This window comes from Haliaeetus leucocephalus, unplaced genomic scaffold, assembly GCF_000737465.1.
Source record: "Haliaeetus leucocephalus isolate CR32 unplaced genomic scaffold, Haliaeetus_leucocephalus-4.0 Scaffold373, whole genome shotgun sequence".
NCBI classification, from domain to species: domain Eukaryota; kingdom Metazoa; phylum Chordata; class Aves; order Accipitriformes; family Accipitridae; genus Haliaeetus; species Haliaeetus leucocephalus.
The window spans coordinates 6,703,614-6,717,596 of NW_010972809.1; the positions used below are offsets into that span (position 1 = coordinate 6,703,614).

General features: G+C 44.5%; 1 protein-coding gene across 4 annotated transcripts in view; it reads right to left on the reverse strand.

Moving 5' to 3' along the window:
* RREB1 (ras responsive element binding protein 1) overlaps positions 1–13,983 on the reverse strand; it is a 126,439-nt gene that overhangs the window by 25,565 nt on the left and 86,891 nt on the right. For all 4 annotated transcript variants that reach the window (XM_010573249.1, XM_010573251.1, XM_010573250.1 and 1 more), the window contains one exon: positions 1,367–1,556. In XM_010573249.1, coding sequence (XP_010571551.1) covers positions 1,367–1,556 — 190 coding nt within the window. The remainder of the gene's footprint in view (positions 1–1,366; positions 1,557–13,983) is intronic.

The following is a 13,983-nucleotide window of genomic DNA, read 5'->3' on the forward strand; positions in this document are numbered from 1 at the left end:
GTGCGGGGCGGGCGGGGGGGGTGGCTGGGGGGGGGAAGGCATCCAGGAAGGCAAAACAACATAAACCAACCAAAATAATATCCCCCAAAAACAAATCAATGAAACACAGAGCCCAAAGCAGAAAGGCTTTTGGTTAGTGAACTCTGATTACATTTATTCTCCCAAGAAAAATACTAAGCTCACAAATGGATTTTATACCTGTCCCTGAAAACGATCATGAATCCAAATGCTGTATTTAAATGCTACCCAGACAGCTTACATGTTGCAAAGGTTCCACATCAAAGAAGAGGGCAAGCGATAAATTAAGTAGAGGGCTGGCAAGATCTTTATATACTCTACACACTCTGTTCAGATACTTCACAGGTCTTGACTCACAGTGCAAGCAAAACTATTACAAAAGGAAAAGTCCCAACATTTAAATCCCTTAATAACTTTAAATGTCTCCATAATTACAAAAGAAATAAAACCAAGTTGTTTAAAAAGTTCTCTCTTCTCCTCATTTTGTAACTTTTACACCAAAACTCTACTAGAGTTACAGAATGACCTACATGCACCCCTGGACCAGCAGCAAATTTCAGGTCTACCGTCTTACAGCCAGAAGAGCTGGAAATCAATGCTTTAATCCAAGCAGAATAAGAAAAGTGGACATACTGAATAAGCATGGTCCTGGTGGACTGTGCTTTGATTGATTTCTTTTTTTTTTTTAAATAGATAAGCAGCTTCATCCAGACCCAAACTAACTAAGGCAGGCAAGGTTTGACAGAGGGAGGAATAATACCATCCAATAGAAAGCTTTATGGCTCTGAGAAAATATTTACAGACTACCTCCCTGCCTTTCCCCAGCCACTGTCCCTCAAAGGTGCAAAACCTTCAGAACTCACGTGACAAACGTAGTGGAAAGGTGCCTGGGAGTAAGTAAGGTGACTTCGCAAAGGTTCTCATGAAAACCATCTTTCACACCACAACTACCTCCTTATTACAGTAAACTAAATAATGTCTTGCTTACAATGTGTCCTCCCTATTGATTTTAAATGTGGGATGGTTTTGGGGAGAAGAGAACTAATGGGCAGGCTGGAAGGGGCAAGGATCTAGTACCACCGAAATTTTCCTTTAAAATATTTTTATAGATCTTTACACCAATAGTTATCCACTGGAATGCTGAAATAAAACAACCCAAATATTCTTTAGATGAAAAAAGAAAAAGGCATGGAAGAAAGTATTTGAAGCCTACACAGACAGTGGTAATGTGCTTCCCACAAAATATTCTACACCCAGTCTCTGCCTCATCAAGGACAAGTCTGTCAATGAATTCAGAAGACATGGACTGTATCAGCTGGTACCTTAAGCTATGAAGAACAGAGAGTACCTGAGAAATGCGGGGGAACTTCCTACAGGAGAAGTCCGTGAATCCCAAGTCGTGGAAGCCTGCCGGAATCGAAGGGTTGTTCTGAATGAAAGGCTTTCCCATGGGATCTCTGGGAAGCTGCTTGTGGATAACTGCATTATGGCGCAGTAAGCCTCGATGAGTACGAAAGGTAATACAACAGATGTCACACCTGGAAAGGAAAGGAATAAAATAGAAATGACTTACTGACTGCTGTAAGCTTAAGAACTAGCATTCTTCTTGCATTAGGACAGCCTCCTTCCTCTCACCCCATGATACTAAGAACGTGCTAAATGCAAAACAAAGCCACAGCATGTCAAAAACCTATCACCACAGAAAGGCCATTTCAATCACAGTCACTTTCTACCAGTTTCTGGCTGTTAAGTTCACTGGAAGTTTAAAGAACATAGCGTATGAGAACTGAGCGTCCCACATGGGCAGACGGCAAAGTGGCAGCTGAGACCACAGCCTTCTGACAACCTTCCCATTGTCCAACATAAAATATTTCAATGGTTTTACATGATTTTGTTTTTATTAATAAGTACTATTAAAATAAAAGAAATTAAAAAAAAAACAAACAGTGACAAGGAGAGGCTAAATCAGACTTAAGTAGCAAGCAGCTGCAAATGTATAAATAGCACCTTTTTTAACTACTGCTTAAAACATACTACTGCACACCACTCAAATACCCATGTATGAATTTCCTTCGTGTTGCCTTTCCATAAACTTTCACTGATTTTTCTCAAAGCTGTTATGAGAAATATACTGTTTTAGAAGGAAAACTAGTGCTCCTTGAAGGGGAGGAGGGTCAGAGGAGGGAGACCTGAAACAGGGTCAACATTCCTGACACTCATACACCCCCTTCACAGCCAGTGTGCCCCAAAGAAAAACGCAGAAACAACGTCTTTTCCTACCCACACTTTATTGCTATGATTTCTTGTTTTTCTTAAGTTCTCAAATCTCAAATTCAGCTAAACAAAAGTTTCTCACATAAAGCAGACTTGCATTAAACAATCAAAGGTATCGGAAATGCAGCTACGCTGCAGGCAGTAAGGACTATGCAGCAACATTTGGCCAACATGTCAACAAACAAGCCCACTGCCTTTTAAATATCTGGTGTTTGAGCTCTGAAGCGTGACAGGTCACGTCCACTCTGCGTTCAGCAAGTGACATACAGTTTCACTCAACATGGTTTCTTGTGGTTACAGTTCCAGCTTGCAACCAAAGCATGGGTTTCACAGAAGCAAACACCAGTGAACGTGAAGCAGTCAGATTTTTGTCAGGGAGAGTATTATATGCACTAGGAGTTTTTCACATGTCTTCCCTTGCCTTAGTTCTCCCCATACTGTCTTCGCCCTCCGTATCAAGGAAAAGGACATGTGCCTACTCATTAAAAAAACATCCCGCAATTAGAAATGACTTCTGACAAAATCCTGAAACCACCCCCTCCCTGTCCTGTCCCTAACAAACTCCCATTGTTGTTCTTTTTACCACTACATAAACTTCCAGAGACCTTTTTTATTCCCTGAAAATGAAGAGATAACCAAGTCACCCACAAAGCAACTTCGACGCATAGTCTATGAGTGGTGAAAGAAGCAAGTGTGAAGTATATGTAACACGGCCTTTGTTATCACGGTACCCAGAAGTCTGGGACATAAATATTATGCACTGGAGGTTTAATCTGTTTTATCTCCTCTGCCAATTCACTTGCATCCTACCTTTATAATTATAGCCAACATAGTCCCTGCACCCCATTGAATACCGAACCAATGCCATTTATAAAGCAAACGTTTACTTAAAGAGGTCTGCTAAATGTGACGACAATCTCTGGTGATGGTGGGGGAATGCCAACACGTAGCACTCCTGCAGCATCAGGATCTACGGCTCTCCTCCAGCTCACTTGGCAGCACCTATTCCATGATGCAAAGCTTTCATCTTCAGCAAAAACAAAAACACGCAACCACTAAAACCGCTGGGGGAAGGAGGGCATTAAAGAGTTAGAGCAGTCACCTGAAGAACTTGCAGACTACTGAAATAAATTCTTTTTTAGAGGTGATGAAAACGCTTCGCGTGAAAGCAAGCAGTGCTCCTGGCACACTCCTCCTGGTACGTCAGCATACAGACAACAAGGGCTTGCAGGCAATGCTCCTGCACCACCGGAGCATCGCTGGTGGTCTGTGGGCCCAGCTGCTCTGCAGAGGGATGCAGACCCCCTCCTCAGGGTGTCCCGAGCCAGCTCTGGGGTCCCCAATGTGCCTGTCCCCCCCTGGACCAGCAACACAATGCAGCAGCTGTATCCCCTCATGAGTGACAGGGCAGGCACAGTTACCATTGATGGGACCACAGATCTACTGGAAGAGCTGGCGCCTGCCACGGTACCCTCAGGATTTGGGCTGAGCAGGAGCCAGCGCTCCTGGGCAAGCAGCCAGCCCCCCCACACAGCGGGGAGGTGAGCTTCGTCCATCTTACGCTCCCTCACCTCCACTGGCTGTGCGACACGCTGATTTTAAGCACTGGTTTATTTAGGGCTCCCATCAAAAGCTGCACTTGAGAGTAAATCTTTCAGAGCAGAGACCTGTGTGAAAGTCCTTCGCAGTACACCTGTATCAACTACTATGCCTCAGGACAGTAAAAATTTGCAATTTAAAAACAGTGTTTTCCATGCAAAGGGAACCGCCTCCCCTCCCCCAAAACAAAAGTAATGTATCTTGGAAGAGGAATATGTACTTTCTCTCTTTTACAATGCATAGAATTAAACCCCCCTCTGTATTTTTCTCTTTCCTCCTTAGTCTTCCCTTTTATTTTCCTTGCTGTGAGTGAAGAAGCAGCAAGCAAAAAGAGAAGCAGGGAAAAGGATTAAGCTCTTTTTCCATTTGGTCAAAAAGAAGCTCCTGGCTGAAAAAAGAAACATCCAGATAAATCACGCCTGGCATCTCAAGATGCAGGCACTTCAAGGCATCTAAACGCACCGCGCCCTGGCTCAGCACCCTCCCCTGGTGTCACAGTTTACAGGATCACACAGGAGCTGGAGCACAGGAGGACCCGTGGATGCCCTCCCTTCCTCCGCGGTCCAGGCACACCTGTAGCGGCGGCCACAGCGTGGAGAGCTGGAACAAAAACTGCCCGAGAAAAGCCCTCCCCGAGTGACGCGTGGAGCTGCCTCTGCAGGGCAGGCACCTCGGGCGAGCAGGCGGCCCGGCGGGCTCCGGCGCCTGCGCTGGCACCTTGCGCCCACGCCGCTGGCCAAGGACAAGGGAGGTCATTGTAAAGCCGCTCCTGATGCTGAGGGGTGCCACCGCGCCGCCAGCTTGGGAGGTCTCTCACGCTCTGCAGACCTCACTTGGGCTTGTCAGTCTTCGCTACGGATGCAAGCTATTTAAAATACATGGCCCATTTGCCCAAGCGTATGCACAACGTTTTTTTTCGTGTGTGTGTGTGTTTGTTGAGTTCCCCCTCCCTCACCTCAAGTGGGGAGTCCAGAGTTTCTCCCAAATGACATGCCTTGAGCTTTGAATACAATTAGCAATGCAGATGCAGATAGGGATGCGTACCACCTCCAAGAAAAACTAACAGGTACTAAGCTTCAAAACCTAACTAGTTAAGGCAAGCATCATGCTGCATTGACTAAGGCAGGCTTGTGTTAATTTAAAATGGAGTTAGCTGCCATGCCTAACAATGCATTAACTGGAAGCATTACTTTTTTTTAAGGAAGCCTAACAATTCATTTCTCTGTTTTGTCATCAGTACTATTCTCCATCTTTAGGTAGTGTCAATGCTACAGTACTTTTAAATCCAAAACCACAGTCTAAGAAGGACAAGAGAAAGAAATCCTAGGTGATATGAACTTTTTTAAACCTTAGTTAAATTGCTTTAAAAAAACATAAAGTTAAATAATTGTGGAAAGTCTGAAAAGTCCAGCACATCAAATAAAGCATCTGAAACATATGGTAATACTTTCCTCATGATGAACTTTAAAAAAAAAAAAAAAAAACCCCCCCCCCCCCCCCCCCCTTACAATTTCACAAGTCTGCTCATGTGTAATGCCAAGTCAAACACGGATGGTATGGCTGCAGAGAACAGAGATAGGAACAGGTTCTGAGGTTGTTAGCAGAACAGGCAGAGCAATGGCTCAACACCTGAGTGAAGATAAAAGCACTCTACTTGCAAGGTAAGTTTCCAGATGTAGCAAATAAAAGCTGCTGTGTTATCATGTGATTGCTAGTCTTGGCCACAGTTTTCCATTTTTCTATAAATATGATTACAGAGCAGAGAGAAGAAAGCTGTTCAGTTCCAAGCACAGAGACTCAATTATAAGTAAAAAGGAAAAAAACTGCTTTTAGCAGTTAAGACCGCTTTAAAACAAGCTTCATTCTCAATTGCCTTTATGTTTTGGAGTCATTCATACCTGTACAATGCACACGTAATACTAGGGCTCTGGCTCACGGGCAGAGGTGTACAAAGCAAGCAGGTGAGAAAACAGAACTGCTAAAACCCAAGAGCAGAACTGAAATATAATCATGTGACAACAGTGCAATGACCAGGCTGACCTTAGAGCTCAGGTCACATATCACACCAGGCAAGTCTGTTTAATTATTACTACACCAGTGCACCTTTTGCATTTTTTTTAAAAGGCAGACAAGGTCTCTGTGTAAAAACACACCATTAAAAAGCTTTCTACTAAAATTAGTTAGTATTCTTGAAAACTGTAATGCTAATTAGGATATAAAAGCATTTTAACAGGCTTTAAGAAATAGTCAATGCTTTGTGCAGCTTGTTCAAGAAGCAAGCCAGGATTTGCTATACTTATGACAAGCAGCACCTATGTAAGAGAAGTTTACATAAGCGATGCCTGTTGCTTTGCATTACACTCTGAGCCAATTCCAATCTGTCAGCAATGGAAATAGCTTTTTTCTTTAAGAAAAGGAAAGACATTTTAGAAAGGAAATGCAGAGCCAAATTTTAAGCAAAATTAATCAGTCTTGATTTTCATTAAGGGTAATGCAGTCAAACATTCAATCCTTCTAAATTTTGTATTTCAGTAGTCAAGATGCAGATGCCAAATATTTATATTCATCATTCTGTTACCAAGAAATTAAATAAACACTATGCTCTGCATTACCTGAGACTGGTGGTAGGAAAGTGACACTTAGCATTCTTCTACTTACACTTCTGAAAGCACAAAAGAGTAGACCAAAACCTGAAGACTTCACCCATGCAGCTCACTAACACTATGTTGCCCAAGTTGTGGATGTCGATAAATAAAACCAGTGTTAATTTCTAGGCCTTATCTAAAATAAAAAGGCTGGTACCATTTTGTTCCTTTCCTGTCTGTGCTCTTTAACAACTGCCACAAACAGGAGCAAGGAAAACAAAACAAGAATTGAACATATCCTGAGAGAAGTCATTAATACACAGTTATGTTATTAAGTCATCTAACTCCTCCCACTGAAATCCCTAATACAGCCAAGTACATAAATTTCTACCTTTGTCCTTATTATTCTCCTTTCCATCTCACAATATCTGCAGAATTAATGCGGCTCTCCTTAAGAGCAACGAAAATCCTATGCTGACCTAAAAATAAGACAACTGGGCAGAAGAGAAAGATGGGCGATTCCCTGCTGTTGACTCATGTCCACACCAGGGATGGGAGCAGGCTCCCAGCCTCCGCACTGGTAACGTGCGCTGTAGAGGAGGCCGACAAGGAGAGGGAGATAGGAGAAAGGATGGTCCTAAACATAAGGGCTTTCGCCATCTATGAAAGAAAAACCAGCACCTTACAGACACACTCCCCTTCAGGAAAGGATTCCTTCGCTTCTCTCTCACTTCTTTTGGGGCAAGGCGAAGGGAGGGAAATGAGAGAGAGCAAATTGGTTTCTGCTCCTGTGCAACCCCACCCAGGTCCAGATACTCATCTCCTTTTGGATGAAAAACCCTTCCTGGCCTCCACACCCAGGGCCCTGGGAAATAACATCCACAGCTGCACTAATCTCTCCCAATTGCTACAGATGAGTGATGGAAAAGCAGCAGCGCTTTGAATGCTGCTCCCGCCTCCCTCCTGGGGATCTCTGTGGGTCCTCCCGCTGTCCTGAGATGACTGTTCCTGCCTCCTTCCCCCACAGCATCACAGTGTGTCTGACCCCAAAGCACTGGCTGCTCTCCCACCTCCACCTTGCCCAGTGCTATGGGTCAGCGCTGAAACTGCAAGCAGCACCGCGGCACTGGGAGCCAACTCCCTGCCAGGCACAACGGGCTGGAGAGACTTCCCTCCCCTTTCCCAGTGCGTACAGGGACGGACACAGCTCACCAGAAGTTCAATGCATGCTGCTTCACGTCCGCAGCAAAGGCAGGACTTTTCTTTTAACTCTTCCTCCCTCCCACCTCCCCACTGGCTGTCCGACTTTGTTACCAATGTGTCCTGTCGCTCCCTTTAATCCTCTCCCTCAAAGAAGCCACCCTTGGGTGCAGCGAAGGCTGAAACCACTGCACCAGCCCTTCTATTAATAGAGGGACACACAATGCTATGTGCATTCCTACAGCTGCGCTGTGGTCCAGGCGAGAAAAGTACCGTGTGGGAGCCAGGGCAGATTCGATATAAACTGGGGTGATGTTGTGCTTCAGAAACTTGTCGGCATGCCATGGAGCCAGTGTCCATACCGGCGTATCATGACTCCCACAATCAGACCAACTCAAATGAAGTTAACTGCTATAAGGTTTAATAAAAAGCCATGAGCCATCCTGTGCCATCTTTTAACTTTCTTTGTGTGTGAGCAAAGAAAGATCAGGAAAAAAGATTTCACTTCTTCCCAACACTGTAATGAATTGCATGTACCAGCAACACTTCAACAGTGCCAGATATAAATACCTCTGCCCCAGTGGAACAGTAGCTTACTCTACCATTTACTTCAACAGAATTAACATGCAACTAAGAACAAATAAAGGGAAAATGGGAGATGGCCTGCAGACACTTGCACAGACAAAGTAGTTCATTTTCTCATAATGACCTTTTTACTTAATAAAGGTCAAAGTTTTAAAAACCAGAAGTGTCAAGAAATTGGCTGGACAGAATCACGGAGCAAGAGCTGTACTGAAGATCAACATAAATAACAATGAAGAGTTTAATAATTAGGGCAAGCATACCTGGTCAAAAAAAAAAGCATGACCAGTGCAGTCCTCTACAGCTACCAAAACTGGAAGCTGCACAGCATCCAGAATAAAAGTCATTGTTTGTGCACACAAACTCAAGTGGACCTTCTGGTATTCTTTCGAGGTAAGAAAAGGAAAGCTATTCCTGCCTTCTAAGACATCTTTCAAATATGGATGCCAAGTACTTGTGTAGTTTTAAAATTAGTAGCAAGAGTTAAAAAAAATAAAAAATCTGTGTCTACCATGTTAAAAAGCACCAAAATTTTTCACAAGTAACATAAGAAGAAATACATCTACAGGCGCTTGTCTATCCTATAACCATCCACTGATGACAACAGAGCTTGCAAATAGGTGCAGCCGAATCTGGACTGAACACCCTTGCCCTTATCTACATTTGCAGGTAAGCTATGCTGAGCATGCCGACTGACTACTAACACAATAAGCAGCAGCCAGCACGTTGAGAGAGCCTGCATATAAACAAACCCCAGTCATCAGGATCAGGCAGGCATGCTAATAACCTATTTTAGCTCAGACCTCTTTCCCTCCTGTATTCCCTTTTACAAGCTTTCCTCTACAGTCCTCTTTGCATTTTACCCACTTTCTATTCTTGCAACCGAGCTAAGATATTCAACACCATGTGACACACCACACAGTTTCACATGAGGGTATCACTCCCTGCATCCATTCACTATCTGATACTTTTACCCGGCTGCTCCGGATTCCCAGTCTCCTCGCACAATGAGCTCCCTGATGTGAGGTGACCACTTCTAGGCCAGTGTTAGACTCGTGCTGCTCTTCAGATGTTTCCCATCTCTTTTCTGAACAGAAACTTCAGAAAGCACTTAAAACACAGTTCTGGTTTGCTTTTGCAAGCCAGCGTACACAGACAGATGCTCAACCCACTGATTTTACTTCTCCATTTGCTCAGTAAAAGGATGCATTCACCAGCTTGCTTGCATATCCTCTCCCCTGCCTTATCAACACTAAGAGCTGCATTGTACCACAGCGTATTTTTGGTCTTAGCGTTTACCAGAGCTGCATTTCACCATCACCAGCTGGCTCATGGAATTGCTCCTGCACTGAAATTGCTGCCAACAGAGACCAGGATTCAGTTCCTAGTTCCTATCAAGACACTGAGCGAGCAACTTGCAGAGCAGAGCAGAGCAGGAGAGTCAGCCGAATCAGCAATGCCACACAACTGACCCTTGTGCGCCTCCATCCTTGGCTATAACCAGTCTTGTAGCATCGACTCTCTTAGTACTCAGTAACTCTAGCAGCAGTTCCTACCTAAACTATCCTTGCTAGCACAATCTCAAACAATGACTAAGAAGGGAAGTATCAGGGCCAAAGTATAGTGTGCCAAAACCAAAGGTCAAGTAGGTCCATGAACATGTCTATGCTGGAGTGCTCTCCATCTCTCTCTTTGTACTCAATGATCGTGTAGGATACAACCACCTCAGAATTATCCAGCTGCATTAAAAAAGCACAACATTTCATATTTTGAAGTGCTAACAAGGAATGAGCTTATCTATGTGCACACCAACGGTTGTGACAGAGATGGAAAAGTAGTATGAAATTTCACAATGCTGCATGAAGACTACTCGTCATTCATGCTTCAAGTTGCTTCCAGTAACAGTAGTGTCAACTACTAGGAGAAAACTTCCCACCACGAACCTGTAGTTTTGTCTCACAAGTAATATAAATTGCAAACAACATTTAGTTTTCCAACACATTCATTCTTCTAAGTTTGCAATGTCCCTAACACCCTCTTCCCACAAAAGGCTGACCACGTGTAGAAAGCTACATGCTTCACAAAAACGAAGTCAGCAGGCTTATTCCCTACTATATAAGGAGAGAAAAAATAGAAAGTGAATTCCTGAAGTTGCTCGAGTAGGCATTGGCAAAAACAGGAATGAAACTTAAGGGGCTTTTTCTGGTGTTTTTTCTTTTACATCCTGTACAACGTACTTTTACTCAGGCACATTGCTGCTCTGTATGCAACTTAGTCTTGTACTAGTCTTTTCTACTGGTGCTAATGACTGAAATAATCTCTGTACACTCTAAATTTGCATTAATTTATTTTCTTGGCTATTTTATCTCCCCAAAGCCGATGTACAGAGCTGCCCTCAAGAACAGTAACTGGGCAATAAACATGTAACATTCTAGGTAGCTGGAATCATTTTGACTCAAAACCCACTTCCTTTTGTCTTGACTTAAACAGGGCTGCTCAGGTGCATTGGCTAAAATGATTTAAGATTGGGACGTAGGTCCAGGTGCCTTGCAGCATCCCACCACCTAACACCATGCACTGAAGAACGGGCATGTGCTGGAAAAGGGGGAAACCTGGTGACCAGCCCGACTGACTCGCAAGCTGCACATGACACCTTGTGAAACAATTTACCCCCAGAGTCCAGGAGACCATTCCTAGTGCATTTAAGTTGTCCACTCCTTCTGAGTGAAGCCAGGTAACACCAAGCCACAACCATAGCATCTTCCACCTGGGAGTGTTTTCAGAAACAAGAGCTTACAGTGGTTACCCTGGCAAAACTGGAGGCAGCTGACAACAGACACCAATGGTCGGGGTGTCCTGACACTTTCCATTCCAGGACCTGAGCTCTTCTTTTACTATGCTTGTTACCGATCAAACTGTTCAAAACAACAGCTTTCCATGGTGGCGTTCAACCTCTAGCCAATTTGACTTTACAAGTTTCAGCAAAACTTGGGTAGGCTGTTTTGAAGAACAAGGTAGACTGTGAATGGCTTTTGGTTTTCTTTGTTTGGAAGTTCTACAGAAGCACATTACCCTGGGGCAAGAGAACTGCTTTTGCTGTCCTTGTGAAAATATGCCTGGGATTTGGCAAGTTTCAAAGCTTAATATATTATATCACTGTTTGGACATGCTCTGTAAAAGGTCAAAAACTTAATCTACCCTGAATCCATTCATGGCAACAGGCATCTACTGGTTCTGGTCACCAGGTCAGCTCAGTGACTGAGGCAGTCAGTGTCTTTCACGCTCTGCTATGTCTATTTATTTCTTGTCTCCTATAAAAATCAGCAGACACAAATCCTGTAACTGAGGGAAATGCCACACTGAACCAAATGTGATCAGAAAGTTCCCGTAACACTCATTAAGATCCAGGCCTTTACCATGTTCAGACTGCACAACTATCCTCACTGAGAACTGATGTTGAAATATGTCTGTAAGAAAGGAGGTAACTGCAACACCATCACCACCTCCCTCCTCCTCTGCTTAGGAAGACGCACGGGCATGAGAGGCAGCACAAATATCTCCTTGCTGCTGTGAGGAAGGAAAAATTAAAAAAACTTTAGCTGTTGGTACAAAGTACTGTAAGAAGCCTCCTGGAGGAGAAGGAGAGGAAATATAAAGGGTATGCTCTGGTTGCGATGAAAACTAACAGAGGAATGTTATAGTGCATGTACTTTTTTAAAAGCCACACATTTTACTTTAAGTCTATTCCATCGTACTTGCCAAAGGAAAGAGGAGAACCCTCACATAGCGCCTCGAGAGGTTTCTCCCCAGGAAATCCTCATGTCTCCTTTGCTTGCACTGCTGATGTTGCTCAGAGCTGTCTGTCAGGCGACCTTTACAAGCACATTACCATGTTTGACAGCAACCCTCCGCCACAGAAGTTTCCAGAGAAGTTACCCCGCTCCACGAGGTTTCTCATTTTCCCTATTGGCTGCACAGCATTTCAGCGCTCTGCTAATTATATCAACACTCAGATACAAACTCACCAAAATAGACAGTGCCCTGAGGCCCCAGCTGCAGGGAAACAAGACTTCGTCTTTAAATAATCCAGGTAGAGAGGCAAGGGAGGTCAGAGAGCACCCCTGGGCCACCTCCCACTGCTAACGGGGACTGCAGACAACCTTGCTGGGACCAGCTCATGTCACTAATTAGGGTGCAGGTCCCAGGGCTTCAAAGGGACAGAGACTGACCAGAGGGGGTAATGCCATGAAGGAGATGCAGTGCCACAGCCCATTGTCAGCGGGACAAAGGGCGCTATTATTGCTCCAAAGAGCAGGGCAGTTCTTACCGTAATTAGGAGACAAAGATGCACGATTTAGGATTTTACATAATCAAGAGATACTCTCCCAAGCAGGAGCCCCTCTCACACAATCAGTGGATTAAGTATTGTTTATTCTGCTGCAAGTAAACAATGAGGTGCTCCCCCCCCCTACCCCCCCACCGCTTGGGGCTTTACATGAAAAAGCAGTATTGGGGAAAACAATGCCGGGTGTCTTTTCATCTGACTTTGAACAACTAACCCTGTGATTTAAAGTTGTTCATTTGACAGTATCTGGAAGGGTAATGGCCCACCCTGTAAATTAGCTGCTCACATACTGATCCGAGGGCTGCCAGACAGCCTTACCTTTGCTGCTGCTTAGCAGAGCCGGGCCAGAACAGAGAGCTCTGGGGGCAAGAGGCTGTATTTACACAACAGCACTACAATGGCAGGATTAAAGGACCACAAGGAAGCCAGGCAGAAGCTCCCAAGTGCCCACCCCGGCACTTTGCTGCTGCTGGGGATGCACCCCTGAAGGGAGGTTGGTACCACCGTCAAGGCAGTGCAGGCTGCTGCACCGGTCCAGAGACATGTCTGCAATCACAGAACCATAGCATCATTTAGGTTGGATCATTTTCATACTAACTACTGGGGGAACAAAAAGGAGTCGGATGTTTGCCCTGTGGTTTACAAAGAAAGGCACGGCTAGGCAGATCGAGCATCACTTATTTTTGGCCATGACAAAACAGTCTGTGCTGGGCTACCTAAAGCCGTAGCTCCAAACCGACTGCCAGACCTAGAGCACCTGGCTTTGGGATGCACAAAATCTCATACCTGCATCACAGAAGTCCTGATGAAGTGACTCTACTTTTACAATATTGCAATAAAAAGAGACTGAGGGTGTTCTGCTCCCTGCCCTTTGCTCATAACACAGCTGCTATGCTTTTTTGTTTGAACTTTAAGGAGCGTTCTTCCTCCTCGTCTTCTACAATAAGGAAACACCAGGACTTGATGAACACCTTCTAACATTTTGCAGTTTGCTCCCCTGCCACGAGCACACCCATACACACGTGCCTCCTGCTCTGATACTCTAGCAAAATATTTTCTTTTCTTCATCTCTCTCACTCAGAAAAACACCCCTAAGCCTCACCAAGAGGAATCATTTCAGTCACCTGAACTCAGGACTGAGAATGGCATGGCACATTCAGTGTATCTTGTTGAATCCCACAAACAGTCTTGCAGAACCCTGGGAAACCAGAGGGTTACAGCCCCTGCCTGCCAAGGATTTTAACCTATTTCCTTTGGGATGAAAACATCACCTTAACAGCAGCCCAGACTGCTCTGCTTACCAGAGGATTTTCTGTTAGGTTGGGCCAAGCAGACAGTGTCATTTGACTTGTCTAGACTAGGACAAAAGGTGTGTTTTAA